This window comes from Sinocyclocheilus grahami, unplaced genomic scaffold (genome assembly GCF_001515645.1).
Source record: "Sinocyclocheilus grahami isolate Dianchi unplaced genomic scaffold, SAMN03320097.WGS_v1.1 scaffold465.1, whole genome shotgun sequence".
NCBI lineage: Eukaryota > Metazoa > Chordata > Actinopteri > Cypriniformes > Cyprinidae > Sinocyclocheilus > Sinocyclocheilus grahami.
The window spans coordinates 988249-998484 of NW_015505644.1; the positions used below are offsets into that span (position 1 = coordinate 988249).

The following is a 10236-nucleotide window of genomic DNA, read 5'->3' on the forward strand; positions in this document are numbered from 1 at the left end:
AATGGGGGGGGGGGGGTTCAATGGTATTGTAATAAATATTTTTACAGTAAAAAAAAAGAAAGGTAATTCACAATTTAAGTTCAATTTAATTTATCATAAATAAATATACTAAATCATGGGCGACTACATCGTTCAGCTGCTTGATTTTACACTTACTGATGATATTAAGTGAAACTGGGATGGTGAACTCAGACCTGCCTAACAGCTGAGGTCCTGATGAATGTGAATAGTGCGTTCACATTTCAGGAGGTGTGACAGTAGTAGCATCACAGCTATTCTCATGCGCCGCAGGCCTGTAGTCTTAACACACGTCTGCCTTACGACCCCCAGCTCAGACGTTCCCACTGTTCACTTCTAAGATGCTGAAGGCCTGAAATCTCTGATATTGTCGGGGGTAACTTCAAGACCTGTCTAGACCTCACATGTGATCCCCTCGGCTCTGAATAGAAACCAGTCTAGGTGAAACGGGTGCCAAACTGGCTTTTGTTAATGCAAGTGCTGTTGTGTTTGGAGCCAAGGTGATCACCAAGAGAGGCCAGGCAATGAAAAACGCATGAGAGAAAAAGGTTTGCCCAGCTGGACCACAATTACAGATCCTCTTAAAAGTACCAAATCTAGGCGTTCAAACCCAATCCTTCTACGGTAGAGCTCCTGTTGTTCTCTTTTAATGGCTTTTACTCTCTGTCTCAGCAGTAAATCTCTCTTCATGGGTGGTGGAGGGTGTGATTGACAGTCATAATTGCGTGGATTACTGTAGACAGACACTGAGTTGTGAGCAGGAGACCATGATTAAAAGGCCTTGCACATTTTGAGGTCCGCTTAAATGAGAAAAATTAGCTTCCTGAGTGTCAGTTTTAGTGATATATTTGCTATTTTGACTTCAGTGGCATCAGATACTAACTGTGTTGGTCTGAGTAAAACAGAAGTTTTTCAAGATCTACTGATAGTGGATGAATGTCTTTGTGGCATTTTGAGTAAATATATTTCATAAAATAAATGTTTTCAGCAATTTAGGGTAAATCTGATTTGCTGTCGTAAATTGTTTATCATGCTCTGTAGAGATAGCCGACCAATAATTTACATAATTCAGTCAAAAGTGCTAATGTTTTTAGTTTCAATTTCAATGATTTTCTTAGTTTGAACAAATGCAATTGTTTTACAGGCACACATTTGAACTGTATTTAGTTATTGTCACATTGGGGGGAAAAAATGGTGTAGGATGCATAAAATTGATCAAAAGTGACAGAAAAGACATTTATAATGTTACAAAAGAATGCTATTTTTAAATAAATGCTGTTCTTTTAAACTTTATATTCATCAAATAATCCTGGAAAAAAATGATCTCGGTTTCCACAAAAATATTAAGCAGCACAACAACTTCTTCAACATTGATAATAAACAGAAATGTTTTTTTGTTTTTTTTTTAAACATCATATTAGACTGATTTCTGAAGGATCATGTGACACTGAAGACTGGAGTAATGATGCTGAAAATTCAGCTTTGATCACAGGAATAAATTTGATTTTAAAATATATTCAAACAGAAAACAGTCTGTTTGAAATTAGAATCATTTTTCATGATATTACTGTTTTCACTGTATTTTTGATCAAATGCATGCAGCCTTGGTGAGCAGAAGTCTTATTTTAAAAGCCTTACAAAATCTTACAGACCCCTAACTTTTGAACAATCGTAAATATGTTTTTTTATAAATATAAAATGTTTGATTTTGCATTAGGCATCATCCACGCCACTGGGTGTCAGTATAGTCCAAGATTATTGTCCTATCAGCTAGTGCAACATAAACAAACAATTACAGATTGCACATTAAAATGGTAAAACAAAATTAAAACGTTTGAGCCCAACACATTGTCAGTCACATGGATAAATTCTTCCTCATTATCTTTTTTTTTTTTTTAGGTTGAAACGGTAAATCAAGAGCATGCAGTGGGTTCTGAGGTTCTGCTGCAGCTGTTGAGCGTCTCTGTAATAAATGTGTCTGGATAAAGACCAGCGGCAAACCCCTATCTGCCACCGCACTCCTTTATTCCACGTCATCAAAGACGTCCCATCTTTTCTTGTGTCATTTATAGATCCTCTTTTGGTACATTCGCTGAAGTTCATTAGTTCACAGCCATTGTGCTTCAGATTTGTAACGTGAATCCTTTTAGGCCTTGTGCGATGAGATTCTGTCTCTGTCTAGGCCTTGCGCTCCGATAAGCTCTTTTTCATTTGGCTGTATAGAAAGCATGAGGATTGGGATTTCATCGGTGAGGATTTCAAGCTAGAAAGACAGAGAGGATTAAAACCGGAATCCCTCGAGGAAACTCGGATAAAATGCGTCGCTGGAACAACTGGACGGAGAAATGAAAGGAGGGAGGCTGGGCTGCCGTTTGGGCACTTGTTCTCGCCTGTCCTGGCATCTGATGGAGCACAATTACATGCTAGATTAAGGGGTTTGTGGAGATACGGAGGATTCGGGAGGCTGGGTTGGGGATCTCTAGCGGTCTGGCTGTGTGTCGCTGGCACTCTCTGGCACTGCTGCTGTTGGTGCCTTCGGACTCCAGGTTTGTGAGATCAGAAACAGGCTGGTGGCCTAGCAACTGTTTGTTTGGGTTTTCAGTCGTGGCGGTGAAGGGACTTTTTCATATACGATTGTTTTGGGTTCCTTTGTTACACCCTATGCACTTGAATACTCTTTTTTTTTTAATATATATATATATATATATATATATATATATATATATATATATATATATATATATATATATATACACAGTGTATATGTGTGTGTGTGTGTGTGTGTCTATATACACTGAACAAAATTATAAACGTAGAACGTAGAGAGTGAAAGACATCTGCCTGCGTCCACAGTCTCCAGAGCGTCTCCATGTACTCACGGACATCTGGTAGCTGGCTCTTATGAGAGCACGCTTTGGAGATCTCACACTCTTATGGTCTGATTTATTAATGCCACGCTGTATGGCGTCATCATCAGTCGCTGTCAGCTCCTTCTCTTTCATCCACACTCTTTTATCTGTGAGTGCGCATTTGCGAGGGATGTTAGGGTTAGCGAGAGGATCTTTTGGGTTTTGGCATGATTCTCCAGAACCGTCTTCTGGTCTTGTCAGAGAGAATTTAAACCTTTGGTTTGGTCAGTGGTAGAATGCAGCCTCATATAAAGTAAATTTATTAAACCTACTCTCATGTAAGAGACACAGAGAGACTGCAGTGCAAAAAAAAAAAAAAAAAATCACATTTTCTAGTATTCCAGAAAAATATCTAGTGTCATCTTAAAGGGGTCATATGATGCTGCTAAAAATAACATTATTGTTATTATTATACATTATTTGGTGTAATGAAATGTGTTTATGCAGTTTAAGGTTAAAAAAACACATTATTTTCCACATACTGTACATTATTGCTTCTCCTCTATGCCCCGCCTTTCTGAAACGCATAGATTTTTACAAAGCTCATCGGTCTGAAAAAGCGAGGTGTGCTGTGATTGGCCGAATACCTCAAGCGTGAGACGGAAATGTTACGCCCCTCACCATACTGTGATGCACTGTCCGCCCGGAGCGACAAGACAAAAACATTAAAACCCATTATAAACGAGGCATTTGTTGCATCCAGTGGGGACATAATTACGGATTAAAATGACTTATACTGTCTTTTTACGTGTTACGTTGCATCGCGCCGCACAAACATAAAACCATGTCTGCATTTGTGATCGGAGAAATGACAAACAACAAGCCCTACTCTACACTGCTCAAAACTCGAGTTTGAATCGTCAGTGGCAAATCCTTTAAATATGAAAACCTCAGAACAGCCAGCATTGCAGTCTACTCTACCAGGATCAGGAAATAGTCCTCCATAAAATGTGCTGCACACATCTGAATATTTGGGTTGAACTGTTCTGGAACAGTGTTGTAAATACAACTTAACCACTGATTTCTAGTCGTGTCCTCTTTTGGAAGACCAAACAAAGTAGTTTCGCTTTCACAACGAAACACAGCGTCACACACCACGGCCTTGAGTGAGGAACGGCCGGCGGCTAGAGTGAGCGGTGGCCAGCGGATTCGACGAAGGAGCGTCCGGCGGGCTTGCGGCAAAATGGTCCAGTTAATGCAACACAATTTACAATATAATCAAACTGTTCTTGTAGCAGCTGTTTTCTCTGGAGCTTGCCTCTGTGGTTGTCTGTGGATGTGCTTTGAGAAGTAAAACCTTGTCATTTAGGCCCTGTCAACTGTTTTTAGTTCTGTTTTTAGACAGGGGTTCAGTGAAGTTTGTCTGCAGACCTAGAGAGCTGCCCAGATCCTCAGCACTGATCTTCTAACCAGCAACAGTATAGATTAGCAAAAAGCTGCTTTGTTGTTTATATATATCGTGTTGTTTTACTCTCAAACGTTCTAATGGTTTGCAGTGACAGTGATTTGTGAACAACATTTATTTCAAATAGAATTCTTTTGTAACATTATAAAAGTCTTTACTCTCCCTTTTGATCAATTGAATGCATCCTTGCTGAATAGAATTATTCATTTCCTTAAAAAAAATCCTACTGCCCCCAACCTTTTCAACTTTTCAGTTATGTACTAATTTAGTGTTATTTTGTCACATTGCACAACATTTGAACAGACTAAATATTTCCAAGTCTTTGGAAACTGGGTTAGAACAAGTTGTTAGTAACTCGTAGTTTGGCAAACAGCCGTTTCAGTGTTGCTTAATACTGTTACATATGTGACACCAATAAATAAGGTATCAAAATACTCTGACACAACCCGGCGGTAGCAGACTGTTACTCTAAGAATAATTGGCTTGATTGTGCAGTGCAGGAAGCTGCAGGTCTCTGCCCCAGGCTGTGTTATGAGGGGCAGGACGTCCCGTTTGATCCGGCGCTCTCACACGCCTCCTGGAATGCTAATGCTAAACATACTAATGTTCATAGGCTTTTAAAAAAAAAACACTAGCCTCGGGCCTCACACACACACACACACACTGCCACAGCACTGTGCATATAGAAGCAATTAGCCTGTGTTACGAGTCTCGTAAAGTGTCTTTTTTTCTTTTCAAAACTCATTAAGAAAAAGAATGTGTGCTACTTTCCAGGTGTTGGCTAACTAAACAATGTGTAGCGTTTTCTTGCCCAAACAAGATATAGTAAACACGTATTTGGATAACTGCGACTAAGATGCACGTTTTTTTTAGGCATGATAGCATTGTAATACCTTGGTTGTTTGGACACTTACTTTGAAGCACCTTGTATATGGCACATATTGTTGATGCTTTAAAACCGATAACTTAGTATTTGCCTTGACTGTCATAACAATTTTAATGACAGAAAGACTGTGAAAGCCTCATAGGGTATTAGGAGGACATGGGAGTGTTATTCATTATGATTTTACATTAGTAACAATAAATAGCATATTGTTTTGACAGAAACTGTTCTGTGGTCATTTTGTATAATGGTTAACCTTAGCAGGCAAATTAGTGCATGGCGTGCACATGTGTGTATGCTCATGTAATCTTTCACTGAGCGGTTCTGGAAAAGCATTCAAAGTTTCTAAAGGCTTCGTGTGTTTTTTTCAGTGTCTTTTAACTGTCATCTTTATCTTGCTCGCTGGGGATTTTAAAGCCATGTTCTCTGTAAAACCGCTTTAAGATGATTTATTGTGGTGGGAAAATGCTATACAAATACATTTGAATCAGATTATTGAATTCAATTTAAAATGATACACTGTGAACTGAATGCGGTTAATAGCATATTATAATAGGTTAATATATGGATGTGTGTGTATGTACAGTATATATTGTATATATATATATATATATATATGTACTGTTTAGTCACATCAGAGATTTTAAAATGTGGACTTCAGGGAAAACCAAAAAGAAATGCCACAAATGTGAAGAATATGCTTCCATTTAATTGTAATTCATTTAATCATCGTTGCACACTCGTGTTAATTAGCTGCCCTTAAATCTGAAGATTCTGTTGATTCTCTCAATCCCAATCAAAGTGGCAGTGCTTCTAAAGATGCAATTAGTCCCTGACGAGCTAATTAAACTCTACGAATGCACCCATTCTCATGTAGGTCAGCAGCATCGTGTTGTGTAGATCATTAGAAGCGTGCAGTCATCGTCATCGTCGCTAATCAGCTTCTCTCTTTTGATGGATGATTTATTTATCATGGCACGAGTGATGACCTCAGCTATAAATGGCATCGTTGATGATCATTAAAAAAAGATGAGGTGTCTATCAGCTCGCTGGACTCTTGTAGGGCTTGTTTTTGAACAGCCGTTTGAAGATCCTGGTAAATGTGCACCCTTTTTTTAAATATTAGATTTCACACCATTCACTACTCATCAATTAGCTCACATAAACAAATGCACAAATAATGCGAATGATGCAAAAAGGCTTATAGTTATTTGAAGTACAAATTATTGATTCATACTAAAGCAGGCATCACTTGTACAATTGCTCATACTTGAGGTTAGTTATTTGAACTAACCACTAACCAACTAAATGTACTTAGAAACCCTATATAATATATACAGTTTACAAGTTTGGGGTCAGTAGGATTTTTTAAATGTTTTTGAAAGAAGTCTCTTACATGCTCACCAATACTTATCAAAAAATACAGTAAAAACTGTTTTCTATTGGAATATATATTAAAATGTAATTTATTGCTGTGATCAAAGCTGAATTTTCAGCACCATTACTCCAGTCTTTAGTGAATAGAATTACTTCAAAAAATAAATCAATAAAGTCTTATCCCTCTTAAACTTTAAATTAGTAAAGTATACATATGTAATGTATATAATGTTTTTTTTTTATTTGTTTTAAAACCAATTTTTTGTTGTATTGGCTAACTAGATACCACAAAATCTGTCCCTTTTTTCGAATTAATGTGCTACATAATCATTACTTTAAAAATGAATCGTTATGTAACCATTGCTTGAGAAATGAATAGCACTCTTCTCTGTGTTTGTTTCAGTGGCTTATCTTGGCGATATTGCGCTGGATGAGGAAGATATGCGCATGTTTAAAGTGGACCGCATTGTGAATTTAGCAGAGAGAACAGTCACAGTTCTGAATCACACCGATGCGGGTAAGTGTGCATGTTTGAGTGCATGGGCCTGCTTTATATAAACTTTGTGTCAGGCTTAATTGGCAGTCAGAGACTCAGGAAGAGAACTTGAAGCCATACGTTATTGAACCAACAGAGAAAAGCCTGTCGAGAAACAGTTCCCACATTCCCAAACAGAACAACACATTGCATTTGGGATTTGACTAAATGACAGTGAATTTGTTTTCATAATTAGCCTTTAGTTTCATGATATTTTCACACCAGAAAGAAGGAAAGTTTTCAGAGGAGAGAAAAAACATGAGATGATAAAGAAATGGGCACAAGAGACAGAATTTAACTCCAGTACAGTACAGTACAGTCCTACAGTCTGTGTAGGAGTTAGCATTCAAAACAATAGAGAAAAAAAAAACATGCTGTGCTGAAAATGTTGAAACCGATACGAATTAGTGGTTGCCGTTGAGCTCAGTAGACAATTTAAAGTCACATATTTGTAAATGGCACATACGTTGGCCACAAAAATGTATTTGGACTTTGTTTTAAATGATGAAACAGTAGTTTCAAATGAGCACAAACATTATTTGGACTGATTCTGGTTGCCAGATACTTTGAAAAAGTGGGTTTGCATTTATTTATATGTAAATGTAAATGTAAGATTAGAAGTTGATATGTAAGCTTTCTCTCCCTGAAACTCGAGAAGATGATGTTCCAGATGACGGTTTCCTAATTAACCCTCATGTTGGAAATGGTAGGTTCACTTTCCAATGAGACGAATACAAACAATACGGCGTCCCATCGCAGGAAGAGGGCAGCGACGTCCAGACCTGAGAGGGTTTGGCCCGAGGGCGTCATTCCTTACGTCATCAGCGGGAACTTCAGCGGTAAGTTATGTACACATGCACAGCTTTTCATGCTTAAGTTTTAGTCGAAAACAACAGCATGTGATTGATAACATCTGTTTGATTATTAAGTTGCATGATTATAGTCAGAGCTGGGTAGATTATGCACAAATTGTAGTTTATTACATAACGTAATCTAGGTTACTCATTTTAGGTAATGTATTCGGACTACTTTTTAGATGACTTTTTTTTTATCAAACTTGTTTTAAACTTACCATTTTGATATAAACAATCAAAAAGAAAGAAAATATATTCCATCTTTTGAAATCAACATCATAAAATGCATTAAACATTACATTAGATCAGGTTTCCCAAACTGGGATTATTGTAAGAACCAAGTTACTGAAGGTCACTGATGAAGACAAAGGTCCAGTTTTACTAAACGGAAAATTAGCGCAAGAGCGCAATTCCAAAACAGCGCCAATGGGTGGGGACATTTCTGCGGGTGATTTACTAACAATGCACAAATTAAAGAACAGAAAGACGCAACATCTCATTTCCATATCGACCAACGCAATATACCAAGCGCAGTGCAAATGAGTGTAGTCGCAAATAAAGTATAAAGAAATAAAGAAGCCACGGTACGTTGAAAAGAACCGGAGGCCAAAAATGAAGGTTTGCTAGAAGTTTTGATAGACCTGGTATTCCAAGTCGTCTTTTATTTCCTGAAGCAAATTAAAAATAGCATGGCTTGGCAAAGGATATGTTCCTATAATGTGTTCCCTTTCAGTCGGTCACTCCCGACGTCACGTCGGATGACTGATGAATTGGGATCTCACTTAGAGAGACCAATCTACTTCGAGTGTAAACTAAACGAGCCAATGCACTTTGGCATGCGATGATTGCATCCAGCTGCCGCTGATCACAGCGTGAGTATAAGTAGGCAGCAGATGCAGCGCATATTCAGCTTTTCGCTTCGGAGCCGAGCGATCACATCGTTCTGCTCCTGACTACTCTACTGAGAGAAGAAGACTGAACGAGTTCAGCGCGCTCTTTGAGAGCACTTCGTGTTGGCGGTACGGCGCTTCTGCGGTGGTGGTTTCCCGTGTCGAGTGGGTTGCACACATCAGGCTGCACTACCCCCTGTTTGTGTTGCAGGCGGCCAATTCCCTAAAAGAGCAATTACGGGTGCGTCTTTTTAAAGACGACGTTGTGTGGTAAACTTGACGTTACGTCTTTGTAAAGACGATGTGGGTCTTGCTGTAGACAACGTATCACCCGGGCATTTCTTGATGCGGTCGTTACCTGGCGCAGGGTGATGGTCACGATCGCTGCCTCACGTGCCTGGGCATCTAGCACGCCGAGGTGGCGTTTGTGGATAAGTCATGTTCTCATTGCGGGAAGATGTTCATCTCGGAGTCGCGGGCCAAGCTCCGTTTCCTCAAAGGGGTGGAGTTCTGTTGCCTCTGCCTCAATCTAGTTCTCGTCATGGCGGCAGTCAGGTGGGGGCTACTTCAGGCAGTAGCATGGGCGGTCTGAGGGGACGAACCAACGGACTACCCAAGCACCCTCTGTTAGTGTTACACACACTCAGACCCCGCCTCGGACCGGCTACGAGACGCCCGGGCTGGGTCCCTGCATTCTTTCTCGCTGCCCCACTGTGGGTACACCTGTAGTTCCGTTGGGGAGCCTGGCTAGCGCTACCCAGCCCGTCTCGATGGCTTCTTCGAACCGTCAGGCTCGGCTATGCGATTCAGTTCGTCCGGCGCCCTCCCAAGTTCATGGGCGTCCACTTTACTTCAGTGAAAGCAGCAGATACCCCTGTCTTGCGTACAGAGATCGCAGTCCTGCTGGCGAAGGATGCGATAGAGCTGGTCCCTCCAGCCAATATGAAGATGGGGTTTTACAGCCCCTACTTCATTGTACCCAAGAAAGGCGGTGGGTTATGACCAATCTTGGACCTGCGTGTCTTGAACCGGGTCCTTCACCGGTTACCATTCAAGATGTTGACGCAGGAACGCATCTTCGGGTGCATCCGTCCCCGAGATTTGGTTTGCAGCGATTGACCTGAAGGACGAGTACTTCATGTGTCGACCCTTCCACACCACAGACCATTGCTGTGGTTTGCGTCCGAAGGACGAGCATATCAGTACGAGGTCCTGCCCTCTGGGCTGTCCCTGTCGCCCCGGGTCTTCACGTAAGTTGCGAATGCATCCCTTGTTCCCCTAAGAGAACAGGGCATTCACATTCTCAACTACCTCGACGACTTGCTCATATTAGTTCAGTCTCAGGATCAGTTGTGCGAACACAGG

General features: G+C 40.2%; 1 protein-coding gene across 1 annotated transcript in view; it reads left to right on the forward strand.

Moving 5' to 3' along the window:
* The window catches only part of LOC107553124 (bone morphogenetic protein 1-like), a 90723-nt gene that overhangs the window by 17975 nt on the left and 62512 nt on the right, over window positions 1-10236 (forward strand). Inside the window, exons 2-3 of the mRNA XM_016235245.1 lie at window positions 6996-7109; window positions 7838-7966. Coding sequence (XP_016090731.1) covers window positions 6996-7109; window positions 7838-7966 — 243 coding nt within the window. The remainder of the gene's footprint in view (window positions 1-6995; window positions 7110-7837; window positions 7967-10236) is intronic.